We start from the raw sequence: 22292 nt of genomic DNA, 5'->3' as shown, positions 1-22292 counted from the left end.
AGCTAGTGGTGCCACCATTATGGTGGAGCAGAGGACCTAGACATTCTGAGTTCCAGACGTCTGATATCACGGTTACACCACAGTCCAGAGCTTTTGTGCATAATGCCGCTTTGTACCGAAAAATACATTTGGCACATACAGTAGCTTGGTTATTTGTTCCCAGTGCTCTGATTAGTAGGCATTATTTTCATTCCTACACTATATGGCATGCAGACAACCGCTTGTTTATGTGTTGAAGCTACATAACAACTCCTAGCCTACCCGGCATCCGTATGACAGCTCTGTTTATGGGATAAACAACATCGTAAGTGTGGTAGGTTGTTATTGCTGCTGGTGGTGGGTTATTTTACATTTAAAGTAAAATAAGCTCTGAGCGGGAGTAATCGGTAACACAGAACAACCTGTGGGTGTGATCATAAGGATATTCTTTAGGAGAATACATAACATCGGAGTTATTTAAAGTTAGGCATCTAAATTACATAATTGGCCCTTTTTCAACCTACGTCTCTCACATGGCTACACCGTTCGTCGAAATCCCCCTTCCTTCCAGACAACCCCACCCTGAGCCAAATATGCCTGCACTCGGGGAACTGAGCAATAGAATTGTCTCCATCAGCACAAGCCAGTGGTTAGTGCCCAGGCTTATGAGTCAGGGGGTACAGGTATAACTCCTAGCTTTGCCAAAGACTTACAGTGTGACCTTTGGGCAAGACCCTGGCAGCCCAAATTTCAGAAGTGCCTAGTGATTTAGGGCACATCTGTTCTGATACACCTTTCGGCCAGATTTGAGGTGGGGCTTAGCCCCTACAGCTCTTCAAGGTCCAGATTTTCAAAAGAGCTCAGCATGCTGATGGTTAAGCATTGCTTTCATTCCTAGCCCACACAGCATGCACACCTCAGCTATATTTATGGGTTGAAACTACAATAATAACAAGCAGGCTCTGAGCACTTCTGAAAATCAGGCCCAAGGAGTTTCAGGTAGGGCACCCCGAAAACAGTGGCTACGTCTGAAAATGTTGGCCTTAAAACAAAAATAATCCGTGCCTCAGTTTCCCCACCTGGGACAGCAGCGATAACATCAAGGAGGGTGCTCGGAAGGCTAGACTGTTAAAATTTGCAGACTACTGTGAGGATCTTGGATACCAGGCCCTTGAGAAATAGACATATAAGCAGAAAGGAAGAACTGATGAGAAACATGAAGACAGGAACAATCAGGTTTTAGGCAGCAGGGTTCTTTTCAGATATTCCCAAACTGTTCACAGAGCATGTTTTCTTTCTTTTCTTTCAGGCTTTTTTGCAATTCTTTCTCCACTCCCCCCCCCAACAAAAAAATGTAAATCTTCCCTTGCTGGGCCTTCGTGGGAAGATTTACGAACCAGACACAACCTTCTTCCAAGCAGCCCAGCACAATGGTGATCATGAATGGCCTAGAGCTGATGTGTTAGTATTGAGCTCAGCTGCCCATTGGAAATGAACTGCGTGCAGACACCTGCATAAGCCAGCAACGCTGTCAAGGGACAGCCGGCTGGGCGTGGGACTGGTAATGAAAGACACCACGTCATGACTCGGGACAAAAATCAATGGAGCAGTTCAGCTCTTGCGGCATTGTAAATTCAGATGTTTGATTTTAGCCAGTCAGTCAGTCATGCTTGGGGCTGGCCCGTTGGGTGTCCACGCTTCAGGCGGCTGGAATCCATCAACAGCGAATACCTGCCTGCAGCAGCCAACACCTCTGTGCTGGTGGGCTTCTTCTATGGAGGCTCAGAGAGCCCATCACGCGTCATCCTGCAGTTTCTAAAACTGAATGTTGGCTTCGGCCCCACTTCATCTGATGCAGAATAAAGGTGCCGAGTCTAAAATTGTGGGGCGGGGGGGCTGAATGGGTTGCAAGTCAGGGCAGATTCCAGGAACAAAACCCCACCTTGAAGTGAATGGGAGCCTGGCTTTTGTGGGCAGAGCAGAACCTGTCCCATCATGCAATGCTACAGGCTCGCCATGCAAAAGTCTTTGGGGACTGTATCCACATTGAAACCTGATAGCTCTGCCAGGTCATACCAGTGCAGTGGTGTTTTCTGTCATTTATCCTGTCTCCATGTACTTCACACTCAGCCCAGTTTGATTTGATATGTCATAGGGCTGGATGGGAGATGGAGTATTCCCCTCCCCCCCCACAAAAAATTATTTTTTGACAACAATGAAAAAAGCTTCATTTTCCTTCTGCATTTTTCAGTACCATTGTTCAGGTGGTTATTGGAAACAGAACATTTTTTGGTTTTTTGCACCCAAACACAGAGGAATCTCAGCCAGTTGGGCAGAAGGAGCAACGCCAAACAAAGCCAAACAACTGTGTTAATAACGAACAATAGCTGTGAAATGTACTCCTTGCTTTTGGCTGGATGCTGCTCAGACTCACACCTGAGCCGCCCCATTGACCACAGCCAGACTGCCGGCCTGAGACTGATGGCAAAACTTGACTCCAGGCACCTACTTCAGTGACATCCAAGAAGAGGAGGAGGCAGCTAAGTAGCTGCTGTTGCCTTCCTGGCTGTCCAAAAGCACGGCGTTAACTGGCATCTGGCTCAGCACAGTAGTTGTGAAAGCCCCAGCCTCTCCCACTCACCCCTTGCCCAAGCCCCGCTTGCTGCCTTTGACACTGAATTCTCCCCCATCTTTCCCATTCAGTCCCTGTTCAGAACTGAAGGATCTGGTCCAACGCCCATTGGGGTCAATGGCAAAGCTTCCACTGACGTCAATGGGCTCTAAATGACTTTGTCTTTATTCCAGCCCTTTGGCACCTAATAGTTAACAAGGAGACTTTTTCCTCCTTTTTCTGACACTGGGCTCTTTTTTTGTACTGACGCTGTTTCCTTTGTGCCTGGGGTAATTTCAGTGTTTTTCACGCTGTTGTTCAGAGACGTGTTGTGTATTAGCATTGTAATGGTGGTTGTTTTTCAGCAGTCTTGGTGAAGAGCTGGGACTTTGCTTTAGACGTTCCATTTTTTAAAAAAAAATTGTTCTCTGTTAATCGTGACTCAGAAAATTTCCTGCTACTCCTGGGTTATTCAGGGGGACCCAGCAAGAAGGCAGGTCTGTGGGGGTATAAGGAGGAAATTTGCTCTAGTGTCTGTAAACTCCTTGGATTCTAGTTCTAACTCCAGACCTCACTCTGCTGTGACCTTACGATCTGATTCTTTCAGCTGGTTCTTAATCCAGCCTCAGTTTTTGCTAGTGCATAATTGTTCCTACACTGAATATTATGCAAATATTAGTGGCTAGCCATCTAACGAGCTGAGATGCAGGCACACACAGAGGAGGTAACATGCCAGCCTACTAATATTTGTGCCTGCAATTCATTGTGAGAGAAAAAATGCAGGCTAAATTATTTGCAGGTGTAAAACTGCACCACAGAACTGGAGACGTGTGTGAAAATCAGGTATTTGTACCCTCTCTGGCCCAGTCTATCAATCTATAAACTAGAGCTATTTATCCTTACCTACTTTGCTGGAGCTTGTGGGGATTGTTTAATATTTTCAAAGTGCTTTAATGATGAAAAGTGTGCCATACATGCGACACCATGGTGTTCTTTCAGCACAGACTCACCCCCGGCGGTTAGAGGGACAGTGTGATCCATTTTTGACTGACATTTTGAACGGTGTTATTTTCTCTCTTTGCAGTGGTGTTGGTCCTAGGATCTGAGGCAGACCAGATGAGTGGGTGAGGTAATATATTTTATTGGATTTGTTTGTGTTAGTGGAAGGTACAAGCTTTTGAGCTTCACAGAGCTCTTCTTCAGGTTCAGAGAAGGAAATCAATCTTAACAATCTCTCCTAACTTGTATTGAGCTCAGACACACTAAATTCCTCCCACAGGCCTGAAGAGCTTTGTGAAGCTCTGTGGCACCTTCCATCAACAGATGTTGGACCAATAAAAGATATGATCTCACCCACCTTGTCTCTCTCATATTCTCTCAGCAGGCAGGGTTTTTCCGGCACGTTTTATACACCTGAGACTGAAATAACATCTGCCCCGATTTCAGCAGACGAGCATTGTTTATTGAGAGAAAAGACGTTTTCTTCCATTTGCAAATCCATTAGTTTCTTTTCTTCCTCTTGACTGGAGCCACTCTCAAAATGTGCCAGGACAAGAGGGAACAAGGGAAGGTGTCTTCTGGGGTCTGGGAGCTCACGTGGCCTCTGGCTGGAGTTGGTTTCTGGTTGAATGGCAGCCCACTCTCTCTCCAGAATGAGCAATTGACCAAACAGACCCATGTATCCAGGCCAGAGTCAGAGCAATTACTGTGTGTCATTAGGTGCTCTACGGTTACTAGCTACAGGAGATTCTCCTACGGCACACTTGCACTGTGGCCTGTATTTCTGGAACAGGGATCGGGAAGTTCTATCCTGGCTGTTGCTGTGAAGCTCCAAGGTACAGCCCAGAAACAGGGATCTCTCCATGCCGGCTGTTGGACAGTGTCACAATCCCTTAAAAAGAAAAGGAGGACTTGTGGCACCTTAGAAACTAACAAATTTATTTGAGCATAAGCTTTCGTGAGCTACAGCTCACTTCATCCGATGAAGTGAGCTGTAGCTCACGAAAGCTTATGCTCAAATATTTTGTTAGTCTTTGAGGTGCCACAAGTCCTCCTTTTCTTTTTGCAGATACAGGCTAACACGGCTGCTACTCTAAAACAAGCTCTTAACTCGCTTTCGGTAGCTGTTCCCACCTCACAGCCATGGACCAGGCCACGGCTTTCCTTTACGTCAGGCACTGATCAGTGCCAGAGCTGAGCACCGACCCTGGGTGGAGACAGGCTTGCCAAAGAGGAACAGTGCCTGGGGGAGTCCTGACAAACTTGACAGAGTGGATGTATTGAGGACAGATTGTCGCATAGGCCAAGAGCAAGGGGAGCAGATGTGAATGGGGGGAGGACGCGTTAGAGAACCCCTGAGCACCAAGGAGAATGTCCACCTCAGGCCACGTGGAGTTAACATTCGGCTGCAGGCCTTTCCTCACTCTTGGCAATAAAAGAAAATGCGCTGGGTGGGGGAATGAATTTGGACAGGGAGTGTCTTCAGGCATCCACAGTAGCTCTAGGGCTCCTAATTGTACATAGTGATGGAGCCATATGGAGTTACATTGTGAGCGGTACCTCACAGCGCCTGTGTTCCTCATACCAGGGCTTCTGCATAGTTTCTCCAAGACCACAGCAGAGGGGCAAAGCACTTCCTTTTACCAGTCTGTTCATTACCACATATGTGAATCTGGGAACCTGTGGAGCATGAAATTAGGAACAAATGTAAAGGCGGTCTAGACAGGAACTATTCAGCTTGTGGGCCTCCATATGCTGCACTTTTCTGTTCTCCCCCTTCCCTCCCCCTCCCCTCCCACTTGCACACTGGAGAGTTTAAAGCTTCCAGGTCTATACTGTTCATCAGACAATATGTTTAAAAAAACTCAGCAAACTCCAAATGGCCCCAGTTATAACTGAGGGGTGCCTAAGAATTCCAAAGATCCTGACATATGGGATTTTCCTAGCTATGCTCTATACATGGCTGGCTGCCTGTGGCTTTGTGTTTGAAAGCACAGGACATAGGGGAAGCAGGACCATGTGCTATCCTTCGTTATTTATTCCATGAGGGAGGGAATGGTGGTTTAATTAATGAAAGATGAAAGAAAGGGAATCAGCATCAGCATCAAAATACTTAGAATGTACTTGTATTTGGGGAATCTCAAAGCACTTTACAATGGCAGGTTGATAACTTTATCCCCCTTTTAAAGATGGGGAAACTGAGGACCAGAAAGGTGATGTGCCTGGCCTGAGGTCACCCAGCGAGTCAGCAGCAGAGTCATGGAATAGACTCCAGACTCCTGATCCCTTTGCTTCAGCCACAGGACATAGATATGCTTTCGTGAGTGGATGATATGTGACCATCCCTAATTGATCAGTTACCTTTCCTTCCAGGAGAGAGTGTTCATTGCAAAGCCCAGCCTGTGAGAGCACAAGGGCACCAGGCAGGGCGATGGAGTGAGCAGGCAGGGAAGGGGTAAGATGGGGAGGATGTTCTGGCAAGTTGGCCATCACAGGGCATCGCAAGACAATTATTTGGGGCAGGATGATCCCAAGGGTCTGACTCTCCTTCTCTCTCCACCAGTGTCAGTCAGGAAGTCAGTGTAGTCAGACCAACTTGAAATTGGTGAGAGAAGAATCAGGCCCAGGGTATGCTGAGTTTAGGGACTCTGTGATCCTTACAGAGCCCCATGATTATTTCTCATACCTCCTTGTGGGAAGAAAGGCTGTTGAGTGACACAACCTGCATCAGACTTGAAAGGGAAGCAATCAATATATATGCGCACAAGAGATTAAACGAGTCTATAGAATCTTCTGGCATGTCACCAAATTGCTGGGATCTGCCCCTCACTCTTTCTCATCCTCAAATTGGATCTCTGCAGATTTTCCCCCTTGGGGCACCATGTTTCTGTGTTCCCTGAACATCCCAAACTCCGATGAATCAAGAACTGAATTGGATCCAGTTTTTAAGTACAGCCAATGGCCAAGATTTTCAGAAGGGTCTAGTGATTCTGCAGGCCTAACATATGACACGTCTTGGGAACAGCCAAGCACCCACCCTGGGAAAATCAGGCGCCTTTAAGGGGCCTCAAACCCCAGAAAGCGAAGCAACTAAAATCATTAGCCACTTTGGAAAACGTTGGCCCATGTCTCCGAGCCAGTCTGCTTGTGGCAATGTTTATGATGCTATTGACAGTGTAGCAGCCCAGTTGTCAGAGGCTCTAAATTAGTCTCTACCCTGAATAAACAATCGCAAGGTGACATTTACCCTTTAAAAAAGAATTGTGTTTAAACATTGAACATTCACGTTAGAGGAGACCAATGCCCAGCTGCAGGGAGACTGCCAGGCAAATCCCCCTTTCACTTACAGAGTCACACACGGGTTTGCATAGGTGAGAACAAGGGCAAACTTTGCCCTTTGGTTTGACCTGTGACCATTGCTGAGGGAAAGTCACGAGCTACCCCCCCGCTTGTGTGCAAGCAGGGATCAGCCACTCCCATGGTAACAATTCCCTACCCACACTTTCCCAAGGAGTTGAAAGCCTGTTTGTGGGTCTGACGGATCCCCAGTAGAGATGGAGTGAGGTCTGGGAAGACAGGGCCCAGAGGTGGGCAGAGGAGATGCTCTGTGCCACATCCAGTTATGCAAAGTGTACCTGAGAAAATGTAATACAACCAGTATGCTCACTGGGGTGGGGGGTGTCCCTGGCAGGGAGGCTGTAATCCAGCCACACTGCCAGGATGGGGAGCCCTGGCCTCCTACTGTCCCCATTCCCCCTTCTCCTCCCCCTGCATCCACATAGATCCTAGAGACTTGAGGGTGGGCCAGTGATTGTTCCAGGTGGGAGGTGCAGGAGTGGGGATCCAGGCCCTGTGGGGGAGATGTTAGTCTGTGCTCTCCTAACTTGCCACTGCACTCTGCCAACTCAGCCAGTAGGAGCTGCAGGACTGCCCCCCAGACAGGAAGGGTTGGGACTGAATGGGTGTGTTTAAAACCTAGGTGGCCCTGTTACTGCTCAGCGTACCTGCTCAGCTGGTGAATCTGTGCGTATCTGAGCTAAGCCGTCCTAGCAGCCAGTGGGGCAGGGCAGCAGGGGCTCTGACGGACCCTCCTGTCCCAGTGCTGGTGGAACACAGGCACTCCCAGAGGCATGTGGTCGGGGGGGGCAGGTGCTTGTCAGCTGTTGTGTATTTTGCTGAACGTTAACCAAGGCTGAAAGAGCACTGCGTTCCCTGGGCACGGTGCGTAGAGGGTTGGCCATGCCTTTCCATCGGGCTGCGGCAGAGGAACTGCAGCTCCAGTTGGACATTCCCCCCTTGAAAGGGAAAACCCTGGGGAAAGCTTTTAAAGTGAGCATGGTCCAGAGGGAGAAATTACCAGTGACATGCAATTCACATCAGATTGGCCAGGTTTGGGTCATGGAACCGCCACTCCCCTGCTGAAAAGCCAAGGAGACAGGCACACTGACTGCCACAGCCTCCTGCTTATTCCGCAAGGAGATACATGGACAGGTGCCGGGAGGTTGCAACCAGCATGCCCTGCCCATATTGCTAAAGAAGGGGAAGGGCATCCCAGCTAGATTGGAGGGCACTGGCGATGTGGAACAGCTGGAGCACCCCAAGTTACTCCATGCAATGGACATTTTCTGCCATTAGGCTGTAAAGAAAATAGACCAATTTCATCCCTGGTGTAATTCCCTTTATTTCACTAGACTTGCACTATGGATGCCTTTGGCCCAGCATTCTGGCACTAAAGGCAACCTCAGGAGCTGGGAATGGAGCTCATAGCTCCTGACTGAACACGCAGCCTTCCATTGTGCCAGACCCGAAGGGTCGTTGATTTTTTCAATGGTACTAGACTTTGGGGGCACATCACATCTGAAGATGGGATTTAGGCTCCTAAGTCACATTGGTGCTTTTGAGAACATCCCCCTCAGTGTGTATTCAGGTAAGACGCCCATTCACACCAGTGCGGGATGTCAGGCGCTCACCCGGTGGAAGCATCGTGCCAGAAGGCCTGCAGCCCCAGCATTGAGCAGCACTATAAATTACACTCTCTCCTACAGCTCCGTTCAGCACCAGCATAAAATATGATATTGCTTTCTCCAGTCAGTACTTACCAACTTTAGCTGGACTGCACATACACTGTCGATTTATTTTCTTTGGAACCCACGCAAATCCTTAACAGATAAGGCTGATTTTCCTCTGGTGCTGTAGTAATTTGGGAGATGGGGGGATGGTTTTGTGTTAACCTGCTGCAGGCCAGCCGCGTTAAAGCACTTCTGAAGGAGGTTTTCAGGGCAGGCATGCTCTGGGTAGTTTACATAGTTCAGCCTGTGCCCTGGCCTGCACTCACAGCACTAGAGAGCTGCTAAAGATTTATAATGATAACAGCGCCGATGTTATTGCGGGTGAGTGGGCTGACAGAGATGTTTGTGTTCTGGCTGGTTTGCATGCAAACATGGGGGTGGGGGGAACGCTCTCAGTAACTCCTCTGCCACCCCGAGGATGGCAATGCAGCTACACCAGGGCCAGCCAGAGTTGAAGTTGGTCATGTTATAGGTGGAACAACAGAAGTATTTTTATTCCATATATACAGATATAGATTAGATAAATATATGATACAGGAGGGAGGTGACAGGTTCTCTGCTGATGTCAAATTACCACAGTTCCATTGTCTCCAACAGAGTTGCATCAGTTTACACCAGTCGAGAATTTCACCCAACAACTGTAAGATGACAGAGGAACTGGTGGCAAGTGTTATCCAACAGTGCTTGACTTCCAGCAGTATCATAGCACTTGATTCTTCCAGTTGGGGTTCAAACCTGGATAGGACTCCAGGACCATTGATGGGTGATGATCTCTCAGCTTTGGGGAGAGCGGTCAAACATCCATGCTAATGCTGCTGTACCTGTCAGCAGCTTTCAGCCCCAGGTTTCTGCTGATCTGCCTGCAAGCCTGGCACGGGGAGACGGACAGCGCAATGATGGGAGATGAAGTGGCTAGGCTGCGCTGGGTGGAGTTCCCACAGGGATGCTTTTATTCCCTCCTGATCGCTCTCCATTGGGACAGCAGGATCGAAACACTAGGCCAGCTGGCTTTTTTGTTTTGTTTAACCCAACGATTACTCATAGATTCATAGAGACTAAGGTCAGAAGGGACCATTCTGATCATCTAGCCTGACCTCCTGCACAGCGCAGGCCACAGAATCTCACCCACCCTCTCCTACTCTTGGGAGGCTGTTACAAACTGGGCTGTGGCCTTCTTCTGAGCAGGGCCCTGTGTAAGCAAGCCAAGGCCTGGAGCCTGTGCTGAAATTCTTGGGGTCTCTGTTGCCAGCTGATGCTGTAGAGTGTGCATCTCCGTTGCTCTCATACGTCCAAGCCCAAGAAGGCTCATGTAATAAACTCAGACCCGTCGGCCTTTTTTTCTCTTGCCAGACTTGTCTCTAAGGTCATAGGCCTGCTGTAGAGCAGATGGCTGAAGGAACCAGGTTTCCATGTTTGGATGCTCCCTGTCCCAAGCTCAGATGTGGGGGTGTCCAATGGAGTGGCTGGAGGAACACTACAATTCAGCTGCGGTCCACCTGATCCTGAGAGGTGCTGTAATGGCAATAGGAACTCATCACCTCTTGGGACCTATCCCAGGCATCACAGAGCACTACTCCCTGGAATGGGTATGCCCTGGCCCTAGGAAGCTAACGTCTAGAGGACAGTTGCCATTGGACCTGGTGTTACTGCTTTCCCTGAAAATCTGGGCACCTGCTGAACATATGGGCTACCGAGCATTTGCTGTGCGCTTGAAGGAAGCTGGGTGGTGCTGTCCCCCACCCTGGGCTGAGCTGGGATAGCTGACCCGAAGCAAACTCTTGTCCCCACTCACCCAGCAGGGTGAGGCAGCTGTGAGCAGCCCAGCTCACACCATGTAGCAAACCAGTGTGAGCTCAGCAGCAGAAATAGAGGCCTTGGGGTATTTAAAAGGGGCTTTTACCTTTTTAACTGGCAGGATGCTCTTAACAAGGACTAAAGACTTGACACGGTTCAAGGCTGAAAAAGCTGCAGATTCTGTGGGGCCACATTGGCCCTTGTACAGCACTTGGCTACGGTCTCCTGACAGAAGGAGAAAGGAAAAAATGGGGGGGGGGAGAAAAGCCACAGGATAGGTTCATTATGATGTTTTATACATGAGGAGCATGAAGCTGCTTTGGACAGGGCTCCTGTCAGCTGGTCCAGCCTCCCCACTCTGCCCCCCTGCATGCAGCTTGCTTCCTGCTCCCCGAGGCTCCAGGTACCCAAAGTTGTGTTTTCATTACTCACATGCAGTCAGCCGTTCCAAGGTGCAGCCAGCTGGCCCGGTGCTCTGAGCTGGAGGCATGGGTGGGAGGCTGTCCAGAACTTGGGGGGGGGCAGTGCATGTGTATGTGTGTGTGTTTGTGTGTGTGTGTGCCAGCCTGTGTCTGTGATGCTGGGGAGGTTCACATCCAAACCAAACTCTTATTTTCTTCTCACAGCTTTTCAGTCCCGCTGTGGGGTGAGCTGAGTTATAGTTCGGGAGTGCTCAGAAATGGAGATTGGCAGCACCAGCGCTCCTGTGGAGTGTCAGAGCCTGTTACAGCTGACAGGACAGGCCCGAGTCCCACGTTAACCAAGACGATTTGTCTAGGTAACAGGAAAATATTTAGCAGGGCACCCGAATGAGCAGAGTGAAGGAGAGACACTGTTAGCTCACAGAGACACTGGATTTACTGTCTCCAAGCCAGTCGTTGGTATTAGGCCCAATATCTTGCCTGGCTCTAAACCTGCTTCAGAGGTTGCTGACCCAACCCTGTTATATAAACATAAAAGCCAGCTCCATAGCCCAGTGGCGATAGTGGGTGTCTTTCCATCAACTTACTGGGCTTCAGATCAGACCCAGAGGCCCTAATTTTGACTCCCCAGATCCACATGTGGCCCTTTGTGAAGCAGGGGAAGGAGTGGGTCAATGCAAGGGGGTGGACTGGGGCAGGAGCAGAGAGAGGGTGCACCTGCCCCGGGCAGCATTGCCCCCACCAACTCCACAGTGACCCCACCGAGCCTGAGGTTTTCCAGCAGAACCCCACATGGTGTGTATGATGGAATACACCCCTGTATTCACACCCTACACACAATTGTAATAATATTAGTACCCAGCAGAGTGGGGAGACCTGACCAGCTGGAAGGGAAAACAAAGGCAGCTCAAAATACCAGCAGGGAATAACCTTCCACACCAATTCTTTGTCTCCTAGTTCCCAGCTGGAAATGTTTTTCAAGAGGGGGACTGAAACTATAGAAAGAAAGGACAGACACCCCTCTCTCTCCTTTGCCCAGCACATTCGTTGCAGCTAAGAAAACAAAGGGAATGGCAGTTGGACTTGGGGAGGGGTCGTGACCTGAAGTGTATGGTCAGGAAGCAAGTGGTGAGAAATTTTACTTGAATCTAATACAGTTTAAGTCAGGCACTAATTTATCTTTATTTTTCTTGTAACCATTTCTGACTTGTATGCCTCTTATTTGTACTCAAAATCTATCTCCTTGTAGTTAATAAACTTGTTTTATTGCATCACCTAATCCCATGTGTTTAGGTTAAAGTGTGTGGGTAACTTCATTTCTCAGGATAAGCTGGTATATATTTATTTCTTTAAAGCAATAATGAACTTAATCTTTCTGGGCTGTCTGGGAGTGGGCTGGCCAGTGCAGGACAGACAGTTCTGGGGAGAAGGTCCTGGACTGGGAGTGTGGGGGGGGTCACCCTGCGGTATAAGCAAGGCTGGTGAAAACCAAAGTGTGACGGACAGATTGTAGGGCCACAAACATGTGGGCGTGGCCTGCATGGTGGTGGCTGGTTGTGAGCAATCTGGGTTGGAAGCTACAACAGCTAGTCATTGCAAGGCACACCAGGTTGCACTGCAGAGGTGACACAACCCCCAGTGGTCTGGATTATACCCCGGTACATCAGAGAATGAAACACCCTTGGGGGCAGCGGAGTCTGTGGCAGTGGGGTTCCATTGGAATCACAAATAGCTGCACACATGTTGCCCATCTAAGCACCCCACTTACTGGTGTTACAAGGTAAAGGCCACATCCAGCCGCAGGCGCTGACTTTTCTTTTTCCTGCTGGGTACTCAACCCCCCACTCTGCCCCAATGCTCTGCCCTCACTCTGCCTCTTCCCACCCAGCTCTGCCCCCTCACCTGAGCCCCCGCATCCCACCGGCCTGCTGCTCACTTCTCTGCAAACCCTCTCCCCCAAGTGCCTCCCACCAGCTGCTCACTGATCAGCAGCCACCACTGTGACTGGTGTGTGCTGAGTAACCCCTATTTTTTCCCATGGGTTCCTGGTTGGGCATCTACCATCACATATAGGTCAAGACACATGCTGCCGTGTGTAAGCACCTAATACAGTTTCTAAGAGGTAAAGTCCAGTCCAAATCCCATTTAAAGTCAATGATGCAAAGATGTCCCACTGACTTGGATGGCTCATGTTGGCGCCTCTGCATCCAGCCATCCATACACATGCAGTCCTCCCGTAGACATCAGTGGGGACAGGAGAGGCCCTGGTGACTATTATGTAACAGAACTCAGATGCTCTGATTTCATTCCTCAGACCTGAAGAAGAGCTCTGAGTAGCCCGGCAGCCTGCACCTTCCACCCACAGAAGATGGTCCTGTAAAAGATATTCCCTCACTCACCTTGGTGCTCACGTAACAGAACTGTCATGTTGCATTTCTTGTCCCTTGAGTTTTCTCTGTCTCTCCCTCTTGCTTTGAGAGAGGAAGGGAATCGGCTTCAACTGGCGGGATGGCATCAGGGGCAGCTTTCCTCGTCAACCAAACAGAGGAAACACTGAGCCGCTGTTCCATGACCAGTTGCTATTCTGCTCACACCAGTTTCTAAGTCATCTTACAAGGGACACTTTGGGGGAGGCTAGTGAGTAGCCTAGTGGAAGAAATGGGTGTTCCTGGCCTGCTTTCACCTGGTGCTGGACCCGCAAGGTCGTGATATGTGTATAAAGCAGGGCCTGGTAGCTTAGAGCTAAAATAGCCTATGCTTTAGTCCTGTGTCAGTCCAGCTCAGTAGCTTGCTCAGTATTTAACCATTATGCCAGCCCTAAGCCATTGCAGGACTCAGATACCTGCCATTCACACAGCGCACGAGAGAGATTAAATTGGCATTAAAAAGGATTTGTGTGAAAACTTTTTGGAAAAAACACCCACACACCAACGAGCAAGGGGAAAAAAGAGTGGTCAAAGGAAATTGGTGATATACTGATGTCAGGCAAATATGCAGGCAAGTGCCAGCCCCCAGGCTAAATTACAGTCTTTCCATTGTTCAAAATGCAGTCAATCATAGCCATGGCATCAAGGCCTCTCTTGGTAAAAACAGTTCCAAAGCGCTTTGAATAATATGTTCATTTTCACCACAGCAAACTATGAAACGGCCCAGGGGCGTCGTGCCCCTTCCCACCCCCAGCCTGGGACACCAAGTCTCAGCATCATTTCTCAAGGCAAAGCCACTCCCTAGAGCGGGTACTTGAATCCATCCCCAGGCCTGAAACAATGTGGTATCGGAATCTGGCCTCTCTGGCATTGCTAAATGGTCACCTCTAATATTATATATATATAATTGTATCTTTGTATGAATAGAGAACACACACACACACACACACACACACACACACACACATATATTTGTGTGTGTGTGTGTGCTGGTCATGCAAAGGTAAAATTTTATATTATATGAACAGCACATGCATGTGAATGCACACACATATATGCACTGCTTATACAAAGGCATGAGTTACATAATTCAATGCATCTATTTTTGCAGACTGAAGCTCTGCAAATGAAATGTGCTATTCCTGAGTTCATCATAGGAGAACATTTAGTAGTTCCAGTTATTCCAAATTAAGATCCACATTATTTTCATGTGGAAAATAGATCACAGGCTCAGCGGCAAACTTACACAATTCAAATTCTTTACTGTATAACGCTCTTCCACTCTCGCTGTAATAGAAGCTATATATCTTAGTGCAAGCGCGAGCCCATCACGCTAGGTAATATTGCCATTATAGTGATGGATACACAGGCTAAAATGTGAATTGTCTATGGTTTCCTGCTGAGACCACATTGGTCTAATTACAAGGCAGAAGGTTTTTTTTTTCCTTTTCATGGGTCCCATCTTCTGGATTGCTGACTAGCCCTCACTGATATTTGAAAGTGTGTCACACCCTGCAGGATCAGGGTGTCTCTTTGAGGGTTTGGCCAAGGGTGACTCTCAAAAATACATCCCCCTTTTGTATAATATAAATATTATCATATTATACATTATTCACCATTGCCCGCTTAGCTGCTCCACCATATGTGGAAGAGGTTGTGATGGTATCAGCAGGCAATCATGTCTAGGACCCTGTAACTGCTGGAAAGCCATCCAGCTCAGTGGCTGCCCTCTTGCAGGTGCCATTTCTTTGGCTCCATAAATGAAGTCCATGTACCTGTCTTCTCCTCTGGGTCACCAGGGTCACCAGGCCAACACATTGACGCTTTAACTTTCTCGTGTTCTTCAAGATGCCCTGCATCAGCTTGACTTACTTTCCTGCCAGTATGTTTTACACTCTATAATGAAACTGCCCAGTCCTGTAACCCTTAGTCAGCACGGTAGTGCCACTCACTAGCACTACTTGTGGGTAAGAGTTTGCAGAATCGGATCCTGAATCAGGGCACAGCTGCTGTTAGCATTTTTCTGGGTGACACTCAAGATGCTTACGGGGCTCCTCTGGTTTGTGTTGTCCGATGGGCAGTGCTTTATTGCAAGATTGAGAGGTGGTTTGTTAGAGTCTTTCTTGGGGATTCTCAAAGCTCAATAATTTGCAATGGTGCTCCCAGTTATTAGTGCAAGTTATCACGGTGTGGCTGTATAATCATTATTTTGTTTTAGTAATACACCAGCTTTTCTGTAAAGGCAGAGACGCCCCATGCCTGCCACTAGTGGGGGAGGGCCAAGTGAGGCCAGCCAGCTTCAGCAGTGTTACTGAGTGTGCCCAGTCTGTGTGAGCTCAGTACAAGCCAAACAGCAAATCTGGAGGGCCATGTGACCCCCCCCCACCCTCCAACGTGTCGCCCCTCTGTGTAACAGTCAACAACATACGTGCCAGTGTTATCAGGCTAGACTGTGCAACTGTTACACTGGTGCACACTTATGCAATTGTGCAGGCCTTTTGAAATTAACAGCAAGCCAGCTCTTTGTCTGAGACATAATTCATGAGGGAACATATTTTTAAACACAGTAGACTTAGGGGAAGATTAAAATACATTAGCCTGGACCTGAAACATATTTTTTGCTTCCTTTGCAAATGAGTCTCACACTCTGCTGAAACGTAGTGATGCAAATCCAAAGGCCCTGCATTTTGTTCAGCAGACCCACATGAACGGGAAGCTTCCATTGTGTTTCTAGTGCGTTTTATATTTTACGGCACTGCGATAAATGCTCTTACCTGCACGACCCCCTTGACATCAATGGCCTAACTGAGCAGAGAATTTTGCTCTTTGTCTCATTATATGGAGTTAACCAGCCCAGAGAATCAGTAGACTTTTCCCTAGGCTCCAAGTCATAGACACTTTTTTCCCCACCTGTTGGCTGCAGTGAAACACATTAAATCTTACATCTACTGGGTGGTTACTTTTTGCAGCCTCCCTTCATACATCTGTCAGGTGGCACTTAGCTGGACTCAGGGAGATGGGTGATACCAGCTCCATCATGTTCAGCCTACTAGCTCCTGCCAAGGCAACATCACAGTGAAACAAGTACAGTTGCACAGATTGGATTTTTACAGGCCTTTGTTACAGTTGTTTGACTTCAGGAAAGGCAGCCTGCAGGCCTGGCCCTCAACCCTGATAATGAGCCTGATCCTGAGGCCCATCCACTAACCCCAGAAAAGTCAAGTGGCCAAATCGTGCCATTCCATTAACTTAGCTGGGAGTTTTGCTGGAGGAAAGACGTCAGAATTTACTCTACCGAGCTGTGTGTACTTAAGGACAGCAGGTTTAAGCCTAGTGTGTGTACTGTCAGCCAGAACACAAATAAGCAGTGGGCCATGTACTTCTGTGTTAGTATTTCTTCCTACCACGCGCATGGACAGCAGGCACCAGACAGACAAACAGCTGGCTGCACAAAAGTGGGCAAAGTGGAAGATGCATTCCAGCCATGCTGGCGCTCCTTTGCTAGCTTGAATCGCCAGGTAGGCACGCGCCTGGTCAGTGGATTGATGGTCTTGTGTCAAAGATGAGTGCGCAGGAAACTATACAGAACTTGGTCTAGAAGTTTCAGATGGTGCCGTTCTCTCTGCTGGCATTTGACTTTGTTATTGCAGGAACTCTAGGTGCTTCAGCCCATTACACAGGGCTGGGTTAAGGTAATCAGGGGGCCCTCTGCACAGGAGACATGGGGGGTCCCCTGTAGCCCATGCCTATGGGACTGCAGCTCAGAGACCCCCCCCTTGGCCAAAAGCACAGCCCTGCCCCATAGCCACCCCACACCACCTAGCTCAAAAATTCAGAGGTCACATGAGCTACAGTTCAAGGAGCTTACCTTGGGCCCATAGCTCAGGGGAACACAAGTGAGCCGTGACTTGTGGCCCTTAAGTCACAGCCAGGATTGAGCCTACTCCAGCAAGTTCTAGTTGTCAACATGCCTACTTGCTGCAGTCCCTAGTGGCCCCAGCATCCACATGGTTAAAAAAAAAAACCCACTAGCAAATCCAGGATTAAGCAGCCTCAGCATGGGCAGGCCAGGCACCGCTCGAGGGGCGACAGCCACCGCTCAACCTGCCCCATTGGCACACGAGTACAGCGTGGGGTGATGCTGCATGCTGGGCTCCTGCATCAAAGCCAGGACCCACCAGAGATGGGGGTTCAGTCATGCTTAGCCCCCTGCTTGCCCCTGGGGCACAGTGATTCCTGTTAGGTGCTGAGCCCCCCCGCCCCCCCCGGTTTTGCTTGGTTGCAGTCAAAATGTGGGTGAGGCCACTGCCCCTTCACCCTGTGTTTGAAAGTCTGTTCTGTCTTCCAGGTTGTTAATGGAGAAGAGGTCGAATGACAGCCGGGACCGTGGTCATCACAGGTGGAATATTAGCGACTGTCATTTTGCTTTGCATTATAGCGGTTCTCTGCTATTGTAGGCTTCAGGTACTCCTTGCGGGGTTGCACGTCAGCCCATGCTTCTTTGTTTCAACGTGACAGAGACCAGTTTGTACAAGGGCTGCCCGGCCGGAGAGGCAGCTGAAAAGTGAGGGGGCGGGAGAAGGGAAATGAGATTGAAGGGGCTTTTGGTGAGAACCAAAGGGGACAGGAACTGCTGCTGGAGGGCGAATGGGGCTAGTCCTTGACTCTGGGGCCAAGTTCATTCCTGATGGACTCCAGTCATTGAAGTCTTTGGAGCTACACAAGGTGCAGCACCTCTGCAGGCTCCCTTGCAAAATTATGAACCGTGAATATAGACAAGTCCCTGCCCCAGGGAGCTGACAAGCTAAGTACAGCAGCCATGAATGTGGGTTGAAGTGTTTATTGGTCCTTGTGAGTCAGGCTCTCAGCCCTTTAAGTTCTGGCCCTTCACTAAATTGGCTCAGACTTTATGTCGTGGTGGGGGGGCGGGGCTCAGTTTCTAAGGTGATGGAGCCTGGCGCTGGAAAGTCCCTGTTCAGCCCTCTCTGGCCCCTCCCTTGCTAACAGAGGATTGTGCCCTACAGCGCAGTCAGTCGTGTTTTATCCAGAATACAGAGCTAGACATGGGGCCTGGGACTGAATGACCCTGAAGTTTGGGAATGTCCAAAATCCAAACTCAAATCCAGCGCAGGATGTTGCAAATGGCCCATCTTTTTCTCGTAGGTTGAACCAAAGTTGCCCTGAAAACGTTGGTAGGTTCCAAATCCATGTGCAAATCCATTACTGTTTAGACTGATGCGGCTGTAGGCTTGAGTTCCTTTTAAGTGATCGATGACTTACTATTTCCTTGGCTTTTCAGTATTACTGCTGCAAGAAGGAGGAATCTGAAGAGGATGAGGAGGAGCCAGATTTTGCCGTGCATTCCCACATCCCTCCACTTCACAGCAACCGCAATGTAGTGCTGACCAATGGGCCTTCGCTCTACTCCTCCTCCTCCTCATCCTTCAGCAAACAGCACTCCCAGTGCAGGACTGTCTGCCCCAGTTGTTCCCACTATGAGCCACCTGCCTTCTTTCTGCAGCATCCGGAAGAGATCCACAATGGAGGAGACCGGGTCAGCTACAAGACCATCAGCCAGGAAGATATTGAACTGCCGGTGAACGTGACCAACCTGCAAGCTCTGAACCCCAACCGGCTGTCAGCCATGCGAGAAGCTTTCTCGCGCAGTCGGAGCATAAGCACCGACGTCTGAGTGGCTGGAGCCCCGCACTGGTGGGCTGCCCAGCAAATGACCACTCAGCGTGAGGCTTTTCCTATGCCGTTGTAGCTTTTAACAACGGTGAAGCTTTTAAAATCCATGGAAGTGTTTTAAAATTATGAATGTATTTATACAGTAGATAGGTAGATAAATATATTAAATTGCTAGATAAAGGGTAAGCAAAAAAAACAAAAAACCAGAGAGAGATGGTTGTAGAGGTTGCAGCTTGTATGGGTAGGTTTTCTAGAGCTGTACATTGAAAATGTTTTCTTTTTATACTGAGGAGATTTTGATATTGTGCATCCTTTCCTACACCTAAAAAGGCCCCTCCATACCCATCACCGACAATTGCTATGGGGTAATTTGCAATCTTAAAGGCAGGTTTCCTGCAATGGCTGACAAAGTGGAAGAGCATTGCACAGGTAAATAGGACTCGACAGCCTCCCTTTGCTGATGAAATTCACCACCCAACAGGGGACCTGCCACCAGGTCTCTGCACTGCTGACGGCCTCAAAGCAGGACCAACTGGGACTTTGTCATGCATAATCTTGTGCAGTTTCTCTCTAGATAGGGGTGAATGTCATAGATCAGCTTAATTTACTGGTTAGTAAATCCTAACGGTTATCCATGATCTTTCTATGAAGCCGGCGCTCTCTGTCTCCCTCTTTTTGGTCACAAGTGCTGAAGGGAAATGCCTTGAGGTTAAGGATGCACAACTATTGTAAAGTCTCTTCCTTTAGTGGAGGTCTCCAGAGCTGAAATGTATCAGGCATCTGAAATCTATGGAAAGTATTTTTTGAAATAGCACATGCAAGAACTTTCAGGTTTTTATGTAACAGGAGAACAGTGCACTGAGCAGGTTTGTTTTTGCAAATATTACCAAAAAACCCCAACAATGCCACACACTCTTTCTAAACTAGGGAAATGAGGACTAAACAGAAATAAAGAGGACATTTTATTTGTTCCATCTGGAAATTTGTCACATTTTAGACTTAAAACAAAGCAACAGTCACATTCTCAATTACAAGTCACTGACAACACTCAGCTAAATAGGACTGTTAATTTGCAGTGGTAGCCAAGGCCATGTACGGCCCAGAACAGTCATTCATGGCCAGGGCACGGCCTCAATTAGCTGTTTCCCCGTTCCCTTCTCCTTATGTGGCTTTGCACAGGGATTGCTCTGGAAGAGGTTTTGTCCGAGTTTTTAAGGTCATGCTCACCGCAAAAAGTAAAAATGCACCATTGTTTTCTTCTGTTTTGATAACAGTTCAAAACCTGCCAAACTATTGTAATGGTAAAAGCCAGAGACCTAGACCCCAACGGGTCTAAACACAATCTCTGACCTGGCTTAGGTAGTTTAACATGAGGAGGAGGCAAACTGCTGTCAGTGTGCACTGAAATTAGGCTCAGGCTTGTAATTTCTTGATGCTGAGAATCCATAAGCACCAAATTCTCTGGAAGCTTTAGAGGGCAGTTGACTGCTATTTTGGTGTAGTAAGGCACTTCCCTGGCTAAAGCACGACAGGGATTATTTTATTCATTTAAATAGTAAACCATCTACAATTTCTTTAGAAGAAGAAGGAAACAGTAGTGACAGAAAGAAAAGGAGTACTTGTGGCACCTTAGAGACTAACAAATTTATAAGCTTTCGTGAGCTACAGCTCACTTCATCGGATGCTCTAATAAATTTGTTAGTCTCTAAGATGCCACAAGTACTCCTTTTCTTTTTGTGAATACAGACTAACACGGCTGCTACTCTGAAAGTAGTGACAGAAGCATATTGAAAGGTCCTTTGCAATTCACTCTCTCAAGGCTTGTTTTTCTGGTGCATACAATTTGTTCTACGAACTATCTCCTTTGTAATGGCACTGTATGTTAGTCAGGCTAAAAGCATTGCTCTGTAATTGCGGAACAACTCGTTCAGCTACAGAGCAGGGACTGGCTGCAAATAGACTCTGATGATCTCGGCACCATGCTCTGGTTCAGGTTTCTTCATTACAGACATGCTCTCGGCAGGAAAAGCAGTTGTTTATAACCACTGTATGCCGCCTAACTGGAAATTACACTTTTGACCTTGAGCTTTTTTAATTCCATGGGAGACCTTTTAAAGTACACGTCATTCTTTAGGACTTAATAGCTTAGACCATCTTGGGTTTTTTTGTCTTGGTTTGTAACAAGTTAAACATGCTGGATTTATTCCTAACTGCGCTCCCTAATTGGGGACGCATTGTTGTAAATGTGCTCATTGGGAATGGTGTTCCGTCTTCTAAATGATCTGGTGTAACAGCGTCTGCTTCTACAGGTCTCTTCCGTTGTACGAGTCTTATTCAAGTTTGTTTCAAATGCATTTAGCTTTTGGATTCTTTGCATTTTCAGTAGCTGTACTTATAGCTCCATCTTTCCTCTTTTTTTCTAGTAAATCTTTGAAACTAAGCAAGCGATATCATCTGTTTCACTAAACTTCACATGGTGAACTGTTGTACAGAACTTCTGGACTCACTGAGAAAAAAAAAGCAAATAAAAAAAATAAACGACTCTTTGCCATGATTTCAGAGGCTGAGCTTTTTTTATTGGCGGCGTTTGGAATCTCATTGCCTTGTGTTAATCACATTGTCTCCTAGAAGAGGGATTTTTCCAGAAGTGCTCAGGATTGGCCCCCTCTGCTCCCTGTCGATGTCAGTGAGAGTCTTCCTCATTGGTGGCAATGGGAGCAAAGTTAAGCCAACACACAGCTATTTTGGAAACCCTAACCTATTCCTATAGCTTAGCAAACATTTCTCTTTGCAAATTTATGGCTGGCAAGAAGTGACAGAAGGCTATTCATAAGATCATGCCCTTCATTTATTCAGTGAGTTAGGTACAAAGTACTGCCCCAGTCCTGGAAGGTTCGCCATGGAGGCAACTTATCCAGAGTCATATGATTATTACTTATTAGTTGTATTTACCATAATGGCTAGGAGCCCCAGTCATGGCATGGTGCTATGTGAACAGAGGACAAAAAGCCAGTCCCTGCCCCGAAGAGTTTACATCCCATTGACTTCAATAGGTCTACTCCCATAGTAAAGTAAGTTTGATGCTTATTTGTAGGATCAGGCCCTACATTTACAGTGATGCCTAGCCAATATCTCTTCTTCAGCACCAATATCCAGGGACAGACACTAAAAATTCAAGAATAAAACTAGATACCACCATAAATATGACAATTTTATTAAAATATACATACGAGTACAAATTAATGATTATAGTGATAAAGTTCACTGTTTGTAAACAAATATATTAAAAAGAGCACGTCTT

General features: G+C 47.7%; 1 protein-coding gene across 3 annotated transcripts in view; it reads left to right on the top strand.

Annotated features, from left to right (window-relative positions):
• Nucleotides 1-19313, top strand: part of FAM163B (family with sequence similarity 163 member B) — a 61405-nt gene extending 42092 nt beyond the window's left edge. For all 3 annotated transcript variants that reach the window (XM_038374784.2, XM_038374785.2, XM_038374786.2), the window contains 2 exons: nt 17649-17764; nt 18600-19313. In XM_038374784.2, coding sequence (XP_038230712.1) covers nt 17672-17764; nt 18600-18992 — 486 coding nt within the window. In that variant the 5' untranslated portion in view covers nt 17649-17671 and the 3' untranslated portion in view covers nt 18993-19313. The remainder of the gene's footprint in view (nt 1-17648; nt 17765-18599) is intronic.
• Nucleotides 19314-22292: the final 2979 nt, after the last annotated feature.

The sequence above is a fragment of the Dermochelys coriacea genome, chromosome 16 (assembly GCF_009764565.3).
Source record: "Dermochelys coriacea isolate rDerCor1 chromosome 16, rDerCor1.pri.v4, whole genome shotgun sequence".
In the NCBI taxonomy this organism is placed as follows: Eukaryota; Metazoa; Chordata; order Testudines; family Dermochelyidae; genus Dermochelys; species Dermochelys coriacea.
This window is presented reverse-complemented; position numbering and strand designations above follow the sequence as displayed.